Source organism: Astatotilapia calliptera, chromosome 1 (genome assembly GCF_900246225.1).
Source record: "Astatotilapia calliptera chromosome 1, fAstCal1.2, whole genome shotgun sequence".
NCBI classification, from domain to species: Eukaryota; Metazoa; Chordata; class Actinopteri; order Cichliformes; family Cichlidae; genus Astatotilapia; species Astatotilapia calliptera.
This window is the reverse complement of record NC_039302.1, coordinates 28,836,289-28,856,932: the sequence shown is the minus strand read 5'-3', so window position 1 is coordinate 28,856,932 and position 20,644 is coordinate 28,836,289. Positions and strand designations below refer to the sequence as shown.

The window sequence follows — 20,644 nt, the reverse complement described above, 5'->3', positions numbered from 1 at the left end:
CACAGAAAAACAGAGAAGAGACAGAGCACACATTAAGACATAAGCCAAGTTTTTGCCCCAATTACTGTGTGACAGTAGGACTGTGTTCCAATCTCTCTCCATCCTTCACACTCATCCAACCAGCTGCCACATATTGTACAGGCCAATCTGGATAAAGGAAGGAATGAACTGGAAAGAGAGTGAGAGAGGGAGCCATGGACACATAGAAAGAAAGAGAAATGTGATGGACTCAGGGACAGTAAGCTTGCAGCTGGCTGCCTGGCTAGGTTTCTTCCCTGTCTCATTGCTCAGGGTGATAGCATGACGAGATGAGACTTGGTCTGGTGAGAAGGCTGATAAGAGGGCTGCAGTGGTGGCTGGCTGCAGTGCTACTATGCCTCGTTGAGATAGAGAACACACACACACATATTGGTTGACAGAGTGAGAATTTTTTTAAGCAGTTATACACTGTATCTCAGTTCTCTCTGTACAGATTTAGGTGCTTCACATAATGTTCACATTAAATTCTTGCTTGCTTGAAAAGCTTTTTGTTTGAAAGAATAAAATACTAGTGCATGAGGACTTTTTTCACATTTGCCTTACAAATATAATCCCCCGTTGTTTTTGTTATAATCAACTTCAGTATGCTACTGCATGAGCATGTAACTAATGAATCTTTATGTTATAAAGAATACACTTAAACATTAAGGCCTTTTTTTATGCTTTAGCACTACGAAGTGAAGATTAATTGCACAATGCACCGACTAGAGAATAATGGCACCATCAGGATTTACACTTGTTTCATACGAGCCTGGCTCTTACTCTGCCATTCTTTCTAGCACTAGGTACAAAATCTCCTCTGAAAGTAAAGGTTAACTGTGCACAAAACAGGAAGGTGATAGCACATTTATTTTACCCAGAACAATTGAAGTACCTCTACCTGGCAACAGAAAAACAGCCAAGTTGTCTGAAGGTGGCAAAGTAGGTATATAGAGAGGGATATAGGAAGCGCAAACTTCACATTCACTTCATAGAGAGAGCTATGGGACTTCAGTTGGTAATATTTCGGCTAGATCAGTGGGTAACAAAACATGCCAGATTATTAGCTTAAGAAAAATGAGTGTTTTAAAATAGAGAGCAAGTATCTGTGACAGCAGATAAAGGTGGCGGTGTGTCTGTGCCTTGGTGTCTATGTTGTTCTTCGTGTCCAAAGTATAAGATGATGATAAAAAGGAACATGCCAGTCTCCTGTGGTGATCTAATACTCCTTAGTACTGTCTCATACACAGTTTCTAAAGGTTCACATTCCAAGGATGCCTAATAAAGTACTCCACGATCCAAGACACCAGAGTAACATTAGAATGTGTGGCAATCACCTAGGTGTTTGAATGGTGGATTAGGTATATGATGGAGAAGTTGGGGGTGTCCAGTAAAGACCTAACTAGTGCCTTCATGATGCTATATAAATAAAATGCTATAACCTGTAGCCACTGACTTCCAAGGGCCATAAATTTGAGGTGTGGTTGCTTCTGGGTTACTGGCCATCAGTGTTTCCATTTTGAAACTATTGGTAAAACAACTGGGACATGGAGCCATGGACATGTTGATGTTCCCATCTACTGTTTGATGGCTAGGCATGTAACCAGTCACTTTCCTCATTCCTCTCCAGACCTCCCTGGTGTCACTCTGCTTGTCCCTCTTCAGGTTCAGGGGAGTAGTGTTGTAAAATAAGGAACGGCTTCAATTGACGTCACTTAAAGCATTATTGTTTAGGCTGAACAATAGGAGTTAGTTGTCATTTCACACTGATGTTTTGCACACAATTGGTAGTTAAAGATGCATTAAGTGTTATGTAGGTACCAGGTGTTTGGATAAGTATGTGGAACTAATCGATATCATGTTGGTAATACTGAAAATCAATGATATTTCTAGAGAAACATATACCACAAAATAAACCACTTTAACGTTCTAATTTTGTCAGATTGATGCACCAAACTCTGGAATATAAAACAAAACAACAACAACAACAAATCTCTTGTTTTGACATAATAGAGAATTAGTTGTATACTGTGGTTAAAATTTGAGGCATTTTTATTTATCCTTGTGGTTGATTTAACAGCAGTGTAACAGTGTATTGACATAACATATATTACTGTCAGTGTGTTTTGCAATACTGAATTAAATAAAATACAATACTGTGGTGCCTAACAGGCTAGTGTTGATATTGCTGGATAAAATTATAATTTTGAATTTTGAAGGACTATTACTGTTGACATATCACACACACACACAGCTAGACTGAATCCAAATTGCTAGCCTTCAGAGGAAGGATGAAGCTGAAGTTTGACTCTGCCTGTGTATTCAGGTTTAAATGTATCTTGTTAAATGGAAGGGCTGCAGACTGTGGCAGTGGCCCGAAACAGGCTGGGACACCAGCCAAAACCCACAGGAGACCAGAACTCAGACAGGCCACTGGCTAAACCGAGAAGAGCTGTGTGATAGTGTGCCTATGAGTCTGGCTGTCTGTATTTGCATTAATGTGACTTCTATGATTCTTGCTAATTATTAAAATGTTCAAATGCATCACTGGGAGATGTTAAGTAATTGCCTTAACGATTCTATGTTTCTTCTATACTGTGGAATTATGCCAGCATGCAACTTGTGTGGATAAGTATGCCTGCATTCATTTTCATTTGTACAGTTCTCCACAGTGACCCTGTCATGCGCACACACTAGTGACAAAATATGAACATAAACTAACTTTTCCTCCAGGCAATGCTGGAAACACTCAGTTTCAAGTCCATATATTGATTATTCATACCACTCTACGCTGTCTCATATAATCATATAGATGAATAATTGAGACTGACAAATGGTGCCAAAAAGAGTGATTTACCGTCACAGTATATCCTATACTTTATTATATCTGATGCTGTGCCATAAGAACGAACACTACACTAGGAATGGTAATAAATGATTATGCATGCAGCTAATTAATCTGATGAATATTTATAACCACTTAAACACATTGTAATGGACTGATTAAGCAGTCCAGCACTGCGAGTTTGAATTAGTGCAGTTTTTGAATAATGACAGAGTAACTTTCCATCTCACTGCTAATGTTCTTCTCTTTAAATGGGGAGCCTTTTTCTCATATTTTCCCCAGCCAGCTTTTTCCCTCCCTCGCTAATTCAAAGCAGCGCAGCTACATTAGAATGGAACATGGCAATTATCACCTTTTATCTTGGGTGGGCGCGCTTGCTCGCTCTTACCTTCCCTCTGTTGCTGGGGAATGATGGTTGGTTGCTGGGGGAACGCTTGGCTGATTGGCGCATAGGCGGCAGGGTAGGCTGCTGTTGCAAAGGGAGAACCAGAGTGGAGTTTTTCACATCTCCATTTTCATATTTGACACAACAAAACTCAAATCATTATTCCATTGTTCATTTGTGTCCTCTAGACATTGCATAAATAAATTGCATGATGACTGGGAGCCTGGGCTCATTTGGCTGGCAGATCACTTCACAAAGAGAATGGTAAAAGGGGAAGTTCAAGTAAGCAGACGCATAAAGAAAGGGAGTAAGACTAACACCATGTTAATGAGAGCTGATGTCATGCACAAAGCAGTGCTCACGACAGGTCTGTGTCATCTCTCATCCAGGAGCCTTAGGGTAGGTTAAAAATCTCAGCTCTTGGTGTACTTTTAGAATTAGGGTTTTTGTGTGGGTGTATATCAAGTCAATTAAAAATCTTCTTTGCAGTTCTAATGTAATGTAGCCTGATCCAAGAGGAAACTGGCAAGTCATCTGGCAATCGCTACCTGTCATGTGCCTGCTGATGTGACAAACCGAATGGGAGAGGGAAGAGGCAAAGGGACAGATGGAGGAAGTGAGGGAGTAGTGAAGGTAGGAGAGACAGCTCACCTGCGTAGTGCTGGACACCAGCATAAGCCTGTTGGAGAGGGTCGGTCACTGTTGGACTCTGTGCTGCACAGAGACGAAAAGAAAGACAGACAACAAAGAGCAAAATTAAAGTAAATGAGACAAAGAGAGGATAGATGGCGGTCAAGACGGACACAGACAAAGAGAAATAGAGAGAATGTTAAACAGCACGACAGAAATTGTGGTTAGTTGCAGAGAAACATCGGGGGGTAAGATCACACAGGGAGTGAGAGAAATTTGGGTTGTCATGTCTTTCAGTTCTTCAAAATGCCTGTTCGTCCCAGATGTTTGCATCAAATATTAACTACATGCCAAACAAACCACTTTGTAGTTCATTACAATTGCAGCTGCCTTTGCATAATGCAAAAGTGGAGAGTGAATGTCTGTCAATTTTTCAGGAATCAGTCCAAGGCAACATTAAGAAGCTGAGAACAGACTGAGACATATCAAATTAGCCATAATTGACTGATGGATGAACTGATGGATTCATCATGATACTGGGATGGCTTCTCAGAAATCTGTCAAAGATACTGTTGATTGACCCTCAAGCCTTAAATGCTTCAATTCAGTTGAAAAAAATATGATCAGAAAGTGAAGTTTAAAAGAGCCTTTTGAAGTTTTAGTTTTACATGAACTAATATAAGTTGTTACAGTTGACAACTTGCATTGTAGCTCTAGTATGCACCAACATGAATATTTTTTTCTGTGGTAAATCTGGTGAGCTGGCCAAGGACTTTAAGAAAATTCCAAAATCGTGGCTAATCACAATTTTGAGCAAAATTGAATGCTCAAAACTTATAACAAAATTTGGTTGATGAGTGAAAGGTAGAGAATTTCAGGACATTGGCAAGGCTAAAGAAGACAACATCTGGTTAAAAAGAGTATATATAAGCGGATATATCTATTAATAGATATCTGTTTAAGAGGTATTTCTGTTTATTTCAAAAATGCATATACACACACAGAAGGTGCTTGGTTTGAATTTTATCTGAGGTGTGTCCTTTTACTTTTCAACCAATCTTCAACCAGTAATTGTTAACATTGTTTAGATGTTTAGGCAAATTTGTTTTCAGCTGTTGCTGGGTGAATGTACAACAGAAGCATAATAAAAAATAACACACTGTCAGTGCTAACAGCTAACAGTGTCCAGGCCCAGAACAGACTCAAGACTCAGCTAAACCTAGATATTCTCACCTGGGTAAGGGTGAATACCATTGGTGTAAATGGGCTCGGATGTGGGCTGCCCATTGCTTTGAGGTGGGAGGGCACTGAATCCATTGACCCCAATAGGAGTGGCTATGCTGGGCACGGCTGTGGCAGAGATGCCTGGGGGTGTGCTGGTGCCTGCAAATAGATACAGAGTCATTATGAAAACTGCAGGGTGTAGGCAACAAGCTTAAAATTTGGTCCAAGAAAAGTATATTCTTGTAGTGAAAAATACATGTTCTCACCTGTACTACAATATAACATGCATCGAATGGGTACAGATGTGTACATTTTGACTAGGGCTGGGTATCGTCACTGATTTCTAGAATCGATTCAATCCGATTCGATTTGAATTGGGTAAATTTTGCCTCAGACAGTCAGAAATATTATAATTCTAATCACGTATCAGTACATTTCCATATTTTTATTTCTATGAAAAGAAAGCTGACACTTGCGAGACTTTATCAAAGGTGTAAGCATCACAGCAGATACCTTTGTGTCAAAGTAGCTGAGGAGAAAACACAGAAAAGCATGAAGGCGACTTTCCTGGCCTGGGATTTTATAGCAGATAACCTTAAAAATATTCTCCAGTAGATCAAAAACAAAACAAAACGTAATCAACATATTAACATTACCTAATGCTGCTGAAGTGAAGCAAAGCAAAGTTACAGAGGTTTTATTAGAGACACGGCTAAGCCTTTTGCAATTTTGCATAATTTTAAAAAGTTTACATTTGTTCAGTAGCCTATTGAACAGCAGCAATGAGGCTTGTGTCAGTCAGTACCATAACATTGACTCCGCCATGCTCAACAGATGATGTAGTATGACTTCCTGGCACTTTTCTCTTTCCATCATTCTGGTAATCTTAGTTAATCTAAGATTTTTTGCAGAGCTGTGTAGGCTCTTCTAAATGTTTTCTGACAAAGTCAAATCTGGTCTTTTTGTTCATGAGTGTCAACAGTGTTTGATAAAGGTGTCTCTTTATTGTAGACTTAATTATATGGCTCCTTCTTTAAGAGCGTTCCTGACTGTACAAGATGATGTCAGTGTTTTCCTTTATCAAGGAAGGTTTGGCTCGGTTTGACTGAACATTCAGTTTTCAATTAAAAAAAAGCACTTAGTCTAGATGCACGCTCAATCATCCAGGTAAGGAAATCCCAGAAAGTTGTTTCTGTTTATGTGGACTTTGTGTTTCAGTGGGAGAAAATGCAACATTTGCCACTGAAAAAACAATGTTCAGCACAGAGTCATATCCTTCTGGGAATGACTGTTGATTTGGCCACTCCTAAAGTTTTGCTGTATCAGTTTGTTTTGGGAGTTTTTCAGATTAGTGAGTATTCCTTTGATTGCAATGTCCCTTTGGACCTTATTTTTGGATTTCTAGTAAACAGTTGCCAAAAGCAACTTTAAAACTTGGACTCAATCACAGATCTTTCGTCTGCGTAATTTTTCATAGAAAAACAAGGAAATATTCTCACCTGGCCACGAAACTGCTTGTTAGTCAATTATCCACTTACATTTGAGCCTTTGGAAATGGGGGGCTTTGTATACAGAATGGCTGTAATTCATAAACAGTCATTTAACAATATTTTAATACAAATTCAAATTTGTATCAAAGCTGAAATTCTGTATTTCACTCACATCTTGTTTTTTTTTTAATTTGTGTACAGATGCAAAATGACAAAAACTGTTTTTGTCCAGATACATATAAACCTGCAAGTCTACTGGATGTAGAGACCTGTGTCTTTTTTTTCATACCAACTTTCCTCCTTGCGATGATATTCCAAGTTTGTCACCTTGTCGGTGCATTTTTATGCTGATGGATTTTTATTATTTTTCTTATCTAGGTGAAGGGCATTTAAGTCATGTAGGATTATGTTTTATAGGCATTACCTGGAATATGTAGGCCTTGTGGATTACAAATGCCAGGTACAGTGTCAAGCCACTTTATTTAATACATTTGCAATGACCCTGTCTTCAGGCAGCCTGCCTACTTAGTGTCGAGCCATCAAAGCTCCTCATGACAAGGGCCAAAATGATAGTTCAGACTGGGGTCCAGGATTATCTCACACAAATCTTTGCTCTTATATTGTATAAGCCAAGGACTCTGCATCCAAAGTCATCGGATTGGCTGAGTTCCCAGAAAACACTGTCATAGAGACACAGAAGGAAGGAGTGACAGACAGAAAGAAAATGAAAGATAATGTGAGAGAAGAGGAGAAAGAGACTCTATAATGTGGCTGCCAATGAGTGTAAAGGAATGCTGTACATCTTCTCCCATCATGCCTCACTCAGTACAAGGCTCTTCTTCCTTTAATTCAACAATGACAGTGTCTGCCTTAACCCAGAAAATGGGACCTATATCTTAAAAAATGTAACAAGGGCAAAACTAGAAAGGCCTTGAATGAATATATTACTACTGCTTCTATAATTCTTGCTAATGATGAAAATGTTCCAGGGCAGGAGTGAAAAATGAAAAGAAAAGTCCTGAATGGCTGTATATGTGTGCTTTTGCACATGCCTCTGCTCTTGCACCCTTACCAGCTAGTAGTGTGTGTGTTAATGTATACCTGAGGAAGGTGTCATGGGAGTAGCCACCAGGCCGTTGACATTGAAAGCTGCCATTTGCTGCATTTGTGCGGCAGCGATGGCTGCCATAGGGTTCAGGTAGGACCCTTGTGTTGCTGCCATCAGGGCTGCTTGCTGTTGCATCATCTGCTGTAGGATTAAAGAGCAGTGGGGAGAGGGCGAATGGTGGGAGGGATGGAAGGAAGGACAGAAAAGGAAAGTAGGGTGAAATAGCCGCAGGATCAGAGCATGTTTACTCTCACATCTCTGTTTGCTTGGCCAATGCCTTGTTCTTGAACAGAGTGGTTTGTGTTGCCCTGCAGCTTTGCTTCCCAGCTCCTGTAAAACTGCATTGGCCTTGTGCTTATTATACAGAAACAAAAGGGTATGTGGTGAAATGAGTTTGAGAATATGTATTTGTATATGTACTGTATATGTATAAGTGTGTGAGAGGAAAAGAGGGACAACAGTGGCAGAGTTAGAGGAAAGATAGTGAGTGGGCGATTCTCACCTGTCAGGGTGAGCTGTTAGCTACTGTGTGAGTGTAAAATCTCACAGACTCCTAACTCAGGCTGTGACTTTCATGTGTGAATATGAAATGGGGGTGGGAAGGGCTGACAGAGAAAGGGGTGGGGTGGGGGGAATCGATGTGGGATGTTAGTAATAACGTGCACCTCTGTCTGGGTAAAAAGAAATGTGTAAGAAGACGAAAATGTTAAAAAGGCAAGCTCGCATTTGCGGTCTAGATTCACAGGCTCAGTCAGAAAATGCAGGAATGAAAAATGAATATGTATGCAAGTAAAACAGTGTAGTGCTGGGCATATGTGATTAACAGCTTCCCTGGACAAACAAGGGGATAAAAAGACAATATAAAAAGCAGCGCTGGATTTTTTCTTAAGCCACTTTAATTTGGGATTCTTAACAGCTATTTGATAGTGTAAATCACTTAAGGAACCATTCACCGGGAGTGCCACATGCCTAGTGGGAGAGAGTGTGAGTTCAAACCTCAAATCACAACAGTTTTTGTTTTCTTTTTTTAAAGCTCACCGTCTCCTCCCCCGCCGGGCTGAGACTTACAGCATGAGAGTAGGCGCCATAGGCCCCAAACTGGATGGTCATAGGACTGAAGATGCCGAGCTGGCCTGCCATCTGGTGCATTCTGCGCAGGGTTCTCTCCTTATCAGTGTCGGCAAATTTGACCACCAGGCTCGACGAGGCACCCTAGAGGGGAGATTTACAAGGTTGATTAAACTTTGAAATTAAAAATACTTTTGTAGCTATGCTTTGATTTTTTTTACATTTTATTTTGGTATGCACCCTATTGTTAGCCAAAACTCGCTGTATAAATGTTATAAATTCATGATAAACTTGAAAACACAAAAAGAACTGCAATTTTTTATATAACTACAGCAGTTCAAGAAGTCGTTGAACTGCAGTTGTTTTTAACCTGGAACAGTTTTTACCTGGAACAGTTTAAATATGATCTGGGAACATCTGGCAACCCTTAAAAACAAAGTTTTCAATCCCATATATTGCATTGTCATAGTTCATGATACTTTTTTAACAGTATTTGTTTCCCATGGGGAAATACCTAAAAATAAAAAGTACATTTTAATAAATGTCCAAACCTTTTTTCAATTAAAACACGAGTGTGGATTCCCTGTGTGAAACAAGAGAACTGGTGCAACTCATTTCTGTCATTTAATGTCCAGTGCACATCATACTCAAGCCTTTAAGAACTCATATCTCTAAACCAAGGAGGCCACTGGAATTAAAAATTCCCCTCATATGACTGCAGTCATTTAGCTGTCAGCATTAAATGGAAAAGAATAGTGAGTGATATTTGCTTTTGTGAACTTTCTAACTCTGCTGTATACACTGAAAGTGAACTGTGATCCTAACCAGATCCCACAGGAGTCCAAGTCCCCCACTGGTGAAGCTCCACTGAATACAGCACCGGGTAATTAGGTCTGACAAAAGCCTTCGGCATGTGGAGGGCGAAGTATTGACTAATGGCTCTGCCTTATGGCAGATATAGTTCTGTATTGATGTCCGCGCTCCTGAGTTTGCATCCAATTAAATCATTTGAGAAACAGAGACCAGAGTCAGTTCCTCATGCGACACTCAGGCAAGAAGAGAGAGAGAGACTGGGGAGGGGGGGGTATGTCAGGCAAAGAAAACAGCCACATACACTGTCAAGAGAACTAGTCTCCTATTTAATTACAGGCAGTGCATGCTGGGAAAGAGCACGGAGTACCACCAGGACAGAAGGACAGAGACAGCCAGGGGGCAGTCAGGATATGATTAGTAAGATCATAAAAGCAAAGTCGCGGTGAGAAAAGGACTCCATAATCACAACTTGGATTCATCTTTCACAAAATGTCTCATCCTGACAGGGTCAGTACAAATTCGGGCTTTGATTTAAATTTCCATATTTTCTTGAGTTATAGAAATCAAAAATGTGAGCTGCATAGGACACACAAAGATAAGGTTGATCAGGGTGAGTGATGCTGCGTACACCCGTTTCTTGTAAATGATTTCATGGGACCTTTTGTATCATATACTGAAGTTGACAAAGGTAGACCAAACTGTTCTAAAGATTCAAATTTAAGCTTAAGGTACCATTTACAAAAGGAATGTTTCCAAAGCAGAGCTACACCAACAGATAATCATAGAAATAAACAAAATTCCATCTCGTGTAGGTGAATTTTGCAACTATATAGTACAAAAATGTTTATCTTGCTGTAGTTGAGCTTTACTCTATGCTATTTCAAAGCAATTCATGCAAAAAGTGTGTCCTATTTTTGTAAGTGCCTCATGAAATTTTAAACAGTAACAGATAAGCGATAGTGCCATTGAGAGGGCAGTTTGCCAGGGTTTTCACATGCTTTCTTTGGTCAGTTATGACTGCTGAAATAAATCTTGCATAATGCGAAGTTCATATATTTATCCAGCCTACACGCAACATTTATTATTGATTTTGTGCAATTCCCTAAAGTCAGTCACCGTTTTCTTAAACGCTATCCTCCCCTCGGCACTATTTCTTGCCTTTGTAAGTCTATAATTTTCTGTATAAAATATAACTAATATGTACTGTAAATATCTATTTAGGAAATGCAAAATGAAATAAGTTCTTTTTTTTGTTTGTTTTCTTTGCAAACTATTTGAGGATGTTAACATTTTCCTATAAACATTGTACAAACACATCCAGGAGAAAATGTTGGCTCCAGCTAACTGTGAGAAAGAGGCTGGAATGGTGGAAGGAATCAGCATGGACCCCAGGGACAGTACATCTCAGATGGGATCCTATCAGAGCCAGCCAGCACCCTACCTCAGGCCAGAGGAGACCCATCTGGTGTTTCTCCCTCGATGCCATTTCAATTAGTTAAATCAATACGCCGACATGGCGCCGTTAACGGCACAGTTTTTCCCTTTCTAATTGCATTTCATTCCACCTTCTGACCTCTTTCTGTTCTTTCTCAACTTTGTGGGCCAATTGAAGGGACTGGGCTGTTGGATTTAATGAGGCTGGCACTAAGCAAACATCTTCCTCGAGCGTTGTTGCTCAAGTTTGCCTACAGCACAGGGGCTTGGCATTTAGATTACATTCATTTTCTGCTTTGTGTATCTGTGTATTCTTATATTCATTTAATACCTCATGAAGAATGCATTGTGATCATCGGGACTGTGAAAGCCCGAGGCTCCCTGTACTCACTGCGCCGTGACTCAAGATGAGGCGAGTTTGGCCTGGTCTCGTTTCACCCAGCACAGTGTTTTGTTATAGACGACAGCACGGGAGGAGAACCACTCTGCAACGTCTGCATAGTCTGCGCGTAGCCTTGGCACTGGCGTTAAAGCAGTACAACAGCCTCTGCAGGTGTTTTCATTTCTGCCGCTCATGTCAGAGCCAAGCATTTCCGACTTTCATAGTATAAAAGCCAAGGAAAAAAAAAAAATCTTACCCTCACCTCTGAACAGGAGAATTACATATCCTCACATCTCAAGGCAACTAGATCCAAGATCTAATCAAAAAGGCAGATTTCAGTGTGATCCCTTACAGATTAAGAGTGTCTGTCTACATGAAGAAAGAATAGTATCTGGCCAGGTAATGAAGGAACAGGTGGTGGCAAGCAACAAGCACTGGATGCAAAGCAGCTACTCCTCACTGGTTGCAGAAAATCACAAGCTGACAAACAAACAGAATAATAACCTCGACCAGCATGACTCCTTTACCTGGAGAGAAAATGAATTTTCCGAATTTGATAAGGGCCAACAAGGAGCCTTCACTTTTGACAGGTACAACTAAGGAATTTGTCACAGGTTCAAAAACGAATCTAATTTCTTGAACAATGCACTTGACTTGTGAAAATCTCCTATATTGGATTTTGTATAGGTCACAAAATGTGTAGATGGAAAAATACACAATGGTAATTGAGGGATTAGAATGCAACTACACCGGTGAAATCGCATTATGCTTTTATCTCTGCATTATTGTGATACAAAGACGCCAGTGTTAAGTGTCTACAAAAATGGAAAAAGACACATATCGTCAATCCTTTACAGACACTTGAAAACAACAATAATAACAATGCAGTATAAAAACAGTTTCAATAAAGGGAAAACTGGAATTTCAAAAAGCACTGTAATGATTGGCCACTAACTCACTAAGAACCATTTTTTCTTCACATTATTCACTAATTTTGAATAATAAGTAAGACTTTCACAGTTGTCTCAGCTTTCTACACTTGTAACTGACTCAAAATTATGAATTGTGTATGTAAAAAAAAAAAAGAGAATAAAAATAAGTAAAAACGCTAAAAGAAGCTTGTTTGGTAATTGGATGGACCTCTGTGGGCTTTACTGTATGTGGCTGGATCGGTATGCACATTTTGTCCATAAATAACAATTTTTACCTTTCATTTGTAAGGAGCACAAAACAAAACTGCACCAAATGTGGTACAGTATGTCAGTTACAAGGGTTTTTACCGTGGATTTTTGTTTCAAGCTTTCTGTGTCGCAGGGACAGTGTTTTCTGGCTTGGTCTTATCTCTCATTAATCCAGAACTACATTATAATATCATACACATGCACACTCTTGTTTCTGCCAACAGTACCGAGCTCCACAGGTTCTGTCAGCCACACTGTGATACCAAACATGACAATGTCTGCAATTTGCTGGGTGTTGTTTGCCTGCCCCTGGCTTTGCCATTTGAAGTTTTGCCACCTGTGTCTCTGCAGCCTTCTAGTAATTCAACAGCTGAACCGACGAGAATGCCAGTTCTGTGCTCAGTCATATTTTAACTTAATTTTGAGAGCACCTGCAATCTGCAATGAACATCAATTAAAGCTATGATCCAACCTATCGGCAGATGCCCTTAGGTGACATCCCTTGCCCTTAAGCTTCATTAAAACCATTTGTTTTGGGCCAGTGTTTTTTGGTATTATTTATAGCACGTGTGTGTGTGCCAGGTAACACAGATGCTGTAGTGAGAACATTAAGAGGAAAAGGGAGACAGAGTGAGAGAAAAATCTTTGTTCAAGGTTCATCCAGACCTCACAGCTGGCAGGAGGCAGTGAGCATAGCAACCCACTCTCTGAATCCTACCTCCTGTTAGTTAGTTGTTGACGACATGTGGCAGTAATATTATCCAAATTAACTGCATCCCCCATTGGTACCAAAGCCTTAGTTGGATACTAATGGCCACCTTGCCTATTAATCTGAGAGGAAGCTGGATTTGGGCAGAGGCGGACAACAGGTGCAGGGATAGAGGGAGAAAGATATGGATAATATAGATTATTAATGAACAATTGGATCTCTTGATCTGCCCCAGGTTTATTTGGGGCTCCATATGTTGCCTTGGACAGTTTATCTGCAACAGAGCTCAGGTTTGTTATTGACATGGTCTAATGCGGCTGCATTTGTGAAACAAAGTAGACATCATACACAAACTGTGCAAAGGTAGCCAGCACGAGTTAAACTTGTTGAAAAAGAAAGAAAAAAAAAAACATCCTATTGCTACAGTCAATTATGTAAACTTTCTAGTTTCTCTACAAGATATTTTAAGTAAAGACAAATATTTTGATTAGAATCAAATTTCAAAAACAGTCCCAATATAAGTGCAATTGATCAATACGCAACATGACTTTTTTTGGCTCTCGACCCGCAACCCAGTGAATTTTGACACTCGATATATATATGCCACAATGTTGGTTGCAAACTATATTCTCACGCAAAGTTAAAACATCTCCTCCACTTATTTCCCTTTTTCACTACTTCAATGTAATGCAAAATGAGGATGCATCAAAAAGATGTGTAAATTAAATCTGGCTTCCAAGACACTATCTGGCTGCCAGGAAGCATCCGTAAATATTTATGGCGGAACATCAGTGAAGTGTGTGAAAGTGCGGATGTCTGCCAGAAAGTGTGTGCATGCTCATGTGTGTGTCCAGCTGTGTAGTACCCAACACACACAGCACTGGCAGGGAGGTGCTTTGTAATTCGTCATTTCTTTTACTTAAGCGTTTTTTGGTAACGTTGTTCAAACCTAACAGAAGCGTATCCAATTCATAATGAACTGCTGTTTGACAAGAGTTACAGGTTTAGTGGTCTCATTCTTCAGCTAAAGAAATAAACACCAACTAATGCTATTTCAGACATTCATCAAACCAGTCTCCCACATTTTACCCAGTATTTACAATTCCTCGCATAGTCACATACGTGGTAATCTATATTTCAGATTACTTTCTATCCGAAGGATGCAAGGTCTTGCATTTGATGTCAGCAACTGTTGTTCTTTGTAATGAGTCAATGGGTGTATTGAGTGTTATACTTATGTAGTTTTCCTATTTCTGTATAATTTTCAACATCAAGTTTTTTTTTGATGATTTGATATAAATGAGCTTTTATAAACCTACACAAAAAATAATCTCTCTCTATCCTCATTTATGACCCACAAGACGTTTAGGCAGTTTAGTCTGAAACTGTAGTTAGCCAGCAGTGCATAAAGTGTGATTGCGGGACTCTATAAAAGCATAGAGACCAGTTATAATGCTGTCTCTTATTACATGTCATGTTAAGCCAATGTAATTCAGTTTTGTTTTTACAGCAGTACCTCACAACAACAGTTGCTTCAAGGCATTTCATACGTTCAAGGTAAAGACCCTACAATATTAGACAGAAAATCCCAGCAATGAAGTGTTCCTCTACAAGCACTGGGCAACAGTGGGAAGGAAAAACTCCCTTTTAAAAGGAAAAAGGAATCCCTTTAAAAAAAGTTCCAAGAACCACAAGACTGCACCTGAGAGCAAAATGCTCTATTAGTATAATATGATGCTGTGAAGTCCTTAAGATATGATGGGGCCTGATTATACAAGACTTTGAATGTGAGGATTAACTTCTGGATTTAACAGGGAGACAGTGAATATGAGAGAAATATGATGCCTCTTTCTGCTCCCTGTTAGTACTCTAGCTTCAATATTTTGGATCAACTCAAGCCTTTTCAGGGATAAGGAACTACAAAAGTTTGATGTATAATTAACAAATGCATGGGTTAGTTTTTTGGAATCACTCTGACACATAGTGTTTAGAATTCTAATGATAATGTCTAGATGAAAGAAAGCAGTGCCACATATTTGTTTAATGTGCATGTTAAAGGATACATGATGATCAAAAGTTACTCTAAGATGACTTGCAGTGAAACTTAGTTTCTTGGTTTATTTGGTGATTTGCGTCATGTGACTTTATATATCAGTATAAATGGATATCGTCTGTATAGCTACGGAAATGTATGCAAAGTTTTCTAGTACTATTACCCTAGAGAAGCATATATAACATAAAAATGCTTCAGTCCCAGCACAAAACCCTGTTGAACTCCATGTCATTTTATGTGTGAGAAAAAAACTCCTCGTAGCACATTGCTTTTAATGCCAACAGTGTATTGTAGTCAATGTAGAAAAATAATGCGAACACCAGTACTGAATACTGCACTGAGATCTAGCAGGACAAGCACTGAGACAAACTCTAAATCCTTACTGAAGCTCTTCAGATAAACTGTTACCCTGCAAATGATCACTTAGTTAATTTAAAACAAATCTTTTGAGAGCTTTCAAAATGAAAGAAAGACTGGAAATCAGCCCATAATTAGCTAATTCAGCAGGATCAAGTAAGTTTTAAAAAAAAAATTAATTCAATTACAGCAACTGTGATGCATATCCTGTTAATAAAGATAAATTGATCATATGTAAAATCAAAGTACTAATTAATAGCCAGCAATTGTCAGCTGAGGATTGGACTGCCAGGGCTCCGTCTCAATCACTACTGGGATCATCTGGAAACCTAAACCCCTCCAGAATTATAAGGTGGTGATTTAGAGAGATTGGGTGAAGGGCTTGGCCATTTCAGAGGGCTCATCCAAATCGAACGGTGCCATTTAAGGTGGTTTAGGAATCTGACTGAAACTATTAATACTAAGAACTAAAGGAACACAAGGCTCAACATGAAAAGACACTGAAAAGACACAGTACAGAAAAGCAGAATGGCTCCTGGTTTCTTGGAATGACAAATAGTAAAATTTCCTGCCTTTATGGAAGTAGCAGTCTATTTTTGCAGGCAATATAAACTAGTGGAATGTCATTTCCTCTTTAACATATGTGTTGTGTCCTTTAAGGAACAGGTTTTCTAAATAATAATAATAATAATAACTTTATATATTTATTAACAATATGTTTTATTTATTTTAGCTTCTGCAGATAAGCATGGCTACATAATTGTACCTTAAAATGTAATGCTGCTTCCGTTACTCTCTAGATCTCACAGCCACTGCTGCTCCTCTTTGTCTCATGCTGGTTGAGAGAGGAGGGACCAAATTTAAGTATTATTTTACAAAAGTAACCAAATATATTTCTGCTTTTTACATCTTTAGGCAATTTGATCTATAAATAAGCTTGGAAGGTGTATTATTATTGACAATGTAACGTGTCCGCAACCCTGTACTTTGATAGATAATACCCGGGGTTTGATGAGGAAATGTAAAGCCAAAAGTTAATGGAGGGGTGATAAACTGTAAGTGTCTCACAATATTATAAAGGACTTAATGCTGAAATGTCAGGAAGCAGTTAAGGAAGCAAAAGCAGCTTATTAATCTGACCTCATTTTGAAGATCCATCCTAACTCTAGGGTGCTTTTCAATATTATTGACTTACTTGTTAACCTCCCTTCTAGTCTCTGTAATGAGGCTTTCCATGATAAGTGTTTTCAAGTGTTTTAAATATTTAATATTCTTTAACAAAAAGTAGTCCCATGACAGGGACCAAGCTATCACTGTTAATAATTTGAGTTTGATGAGATGTTTTCAAGACATTTCTCCAACACCGTTTAAAGAAACGGACTTTAATCTGTCCTGTTCATATTACAAATGATTCCGTAATCGGTGCATGCGTTACATTTTTGTGGGCAGTTTAACCCTCTCAAGGCAGGCATTGCAGATTTGCAACAGTTAAAAGCTAACAACCTGATTACCCCACATACATATTTTATGAGGTTTTTTTTACTCAGAAGTACCACTGCAGGTATTCTTTTGTGCATTAGCAACAAAAACTTAATTTGAACCTGAGAGGGTTAACTTGTGTAGTTTTTTTCCCCTTTGACTACAAAATGTTCACTAGCACCTTAATAATGGTCCGTGTTTTTTGAATGCATGATAGAGTTTACTACTATATAAAAAAAGAAAATGGAAATATGCTCGGAATTGAGTTTCAAAAGAGGTGCACATTATGCAGTGGGAGTAGTCATGTGGAAAAGAAAAAAACACTTAGTCAGTGGCTGCCTCTTGGCAGGGTAGAAAGTGTCAACAAGTTTACCAGTGTTGTTGTTTTAGACTAGTCTGCCTCAGTGATTTTATAGAACTCAGACCATAGGCAAAACAGAAAAGAGTAAATATGAACAACCTTTGGAAAACTTTCACAGAAAACTGCTCACATCAAGTGTAAAACACAATTGCATGCAACTGTAGTAAATGAACATGACAACTCATGGCAGCAATTATGACAGTACTTGTTATGAGCTTGTTACTCACAGGCATAGTCTGACCACCATGCAAGCTGTTGATGGCGGCCTGTGCTTCTGCATGGCTGGAGAACTTGACAAAGGCACAGCCTGCACAGATAGAAAGAGAGAAAGAGAGGAGAGGCGGGGAGATCAGCAGGATGGCCTTGAATACCATTGTTTTCATGTTATCTGGTTTGTAAATATATTCTGCCACTTGTGTGTTGAGTGCATAACTGAATAAATCAAGCTAATTGTACTAAAGGCATTAGCTGCTTGGAACACCCTGTCTCTTGCCCATTTCTAATTTGACCCCCACCACTTTAGAGCATGGAGCCAAGGCATTTACTATCATGACTTGTTTGTGATTATTAATCTGTTTAATATTTACACATTGTGATTTGTGTGCAGTCACTCATAAAAGAGATTATGATGACAAAGGCATAGCATTATAATCTGCCTATCTAACCGAATCTTTCCTCGAATATAATTTCAGATGAGGGGGTGCTTTGCTCAAGGGACATTCAAATCATCTTAAATCTGTTTTGTAGTTAATACACAAAAGAAAAGTCAACAAAAAAGCTGGCCAGAAGACAAGGAAGCAGGCTTTGGTAGCATTACTCTGGAGCCACATTGCATTAAAAAGTCAAATAATATTAAAAATAATTGAAGTAGATAATATTGCATAGTATTACAACGTGAGTTTTGGAACGCTGCACGACTAAAGCGTATCTGTTAGTATGGTCTCAGTAAGGACACGCATTATATTAATATCATAAAGGGAAAGCTGGTGAGCTGAAATGCAGTGGAACTGAAATGTGGTAATTTTGCAGAAAGCCATTAAATGAAACAAGAGCTATTTCTCTAAGCTTTATGGTTGTCATAGACTGCACAGGGTATTCTGTTATGTCCTATTCTTATCCTTGCCTTCAGGTAGCTCATGTGTTAAGTCAAGAGATACCTAATTAACAAACTCATGGATTAATTCTCCCCATTTTTTATTAATTGAGTAGCAGCAGTGTCAAAGAACCAGTCAGGCTTTTCCTGGGTTCAATCCCTGGTTTCTTGTGAACTGCAGATATCGGTTTTAAAATAGTTACACACATTCATATATTCATTCTACATGACCAAAGGAGTGATGATTCTTTTAAACTACAAACACTAATAGGTAGGCTCAGGAGCTTTTTTGTGTCTGGCAGCAATCCATTCACTTCTACCTCTCAGGAGTCAGCTTTGCTTTCCCAACAAACAAATTAATAATTTACTGACAAAATCAAATAGATAGAACTGTGGCAGGACAATTTCCACGTTTACCTCAGGCTTTGCACACACTTTCAAGCCATACAATAAATTGTTAGCACGTGAAACTGTTATGTGTGAAAATGTGGTGAGTAGTAAAGGCCATGTGTTCTGTACTGTCAGTGTCCTCAAAGCTGTATAGATCTACAGAGGCAAAGTGATAAGTCAAACAAGCCCTTGATTCTGTCATAGCATTCTAGCACCCTTTTATTTCACTTGAACCCCCCTCCGGGAAGTGGCAGGAAAGGTCTTCATTTGTCCAGCTGAAATACATCAACTTACTGTGTACCATTTGACTGTAGCTCTGTCTTTTGGAAGAATAAACACATTTAACCTTTGTAGCTTAAATAAAAAGGGATCCGTTTTTTCTCGAAAAAGCCTTCTAGTTTTCTAAGGCAAGATAACTCGCTGCTTGTTCCCTAACAAGGCCAGCATATATTGTGCCAGGGTCACAGTGATCCCGGCAACGTAGCCCAGACAGACCAGACTCTTAACTGCGGGGCTTGCATACACCATCACCAAAGTCATGCTGAACATACAATGTTGTCAAAATTTCCCATCAAAAAATAGTCTGTAGCTTTGCTTTTGCTGACCTAAAAAAAAGTAAAGGGACACGGAGCACAACAACTCGAAAGAACTGGGAAGTGCTACAGCCTCATAAATTATAGTGCACTGTTGGGTTTTTGAATTTGATGGCTCAGAATGAGTTGGAGAAAAGGGAAAAAGAGAGATTGTATTGCTTTCAAGCGAGAGGATCTGCACTGCCTTTTGAATTCCCGGGGTAATAATATGTATGCATGAATTCCATCCCTCTGGATGGGTGACATTTATAACACAACTTAATTATAGACCTAAAAGCCATCTCTCTATTATTCCTGACAATTCGGGGCTCTATTCAACTCTGGCAGCAAGTGTTGCACTTTGAAAGTACTTTGAGGAGCAGCGCCATAGAGAGATGGATGTTAAACTTCTCGGCCTTTTTATTGGGTGAAGAGGGGTGCTGAAAAGCCTCTGAGTAGCATAAATTTACATCAACAGGGGACAAAGCCTCTACCATGGAACAGATAGCACTGTCAATTTCAAGGTCTGTCTCATTCAAATTACGGGAACCTCATCCCGAGCGAGGCGCCTGGCAAAATAATTTGCCGTAACATCCCGTAATGATTGCATAGGACTGTTGCACGGTGACTGATAGGCCCAGATACCTATATATGAGACCTTTGTCTGGTGGTGGCATTCATAGTTAACATTACTTTACAGTTTCCATTTCATAGCAGTGAAACTTGAAGAGAAATGAATGATCAAGTCTGTGATAATAGAGACAAATAACAAAGCGGGAAAGTATGGCATGTGAAGAGAGACAAAGAAAGAGTTGAGGTGTGGGGTGCAGGAGGGTGAAAAGAAGTGAAAGCACGAATGAGGGAGAAAACTAGCTCCTGTCTGACACAGCAGCACCGGCCTTATTTCATTTTATGTGCTGTCAATCAGCTTGAGGCATCTGAGCAGACAGAAAGAGAGGGAGTCAGATAAGAAGAAAGAGACAGCAAAAGAGGAAACAAGGCAGGGAGAAGGAAAGGTACTGGGCTGCTGGGGCAATGCAGAGCAATAGACC

General features: G+C 39.3%; 1 protein-coding gene across 8 annotated transcripts in view; it reads right to left on the bottom strand.

The window, feature by feature from the left end:
• The window catches only part of celf6 (CUGBP Elav-like family member 6), a 147,088-nt gene that overhangs the window by 13,596 nt on the left and 112,848 nt on the right, over positions 1 to 20,644 (bottom strand). For 4 of the 8 annotated variants that reach the window (XR_003272806.1, XM_026173342.1, XM_026173359.1 and 1 more), the window contains 6 exons: positions 17,765 to 17,844; positions 8,739 to 8,912; positions 7,694 to 7,841; positions 5,112 to 5,261; positions 3,900 to 3,962; positions 3,252 to 3,332 (listed from right to left, as the gene is read on the bottom strand). Coding sequence is in view for 7 of the 8 variants with exons in the window: in XM_026173342.1 (XP_026029127.1) it covers positions 3,252 to 3,332; positions 3,900 to 3,962; positions 5,112 to 5,261; positions 7,694 to 7,841; positions 8,739 to 8,912; positions 17,765 to 17,844 (696 nt within the window). In the remaining variant the exon portion in view is untranslated. The remainder of the gene's footprint in view (positions 1 to 3,251; positions 3,333 to 3,899; positions 3,963 to 5,111; positions 5,262 to 7,693; positions 7,842 to 8,738; positions 8,913 to 17,764; positions 17,845 to 20,644) is intronic. The other 4 variants (XM_026173374.1, XM_026173381.1, XM_026173366.1 and 1 more) reach the window with 3 other exon arrangements.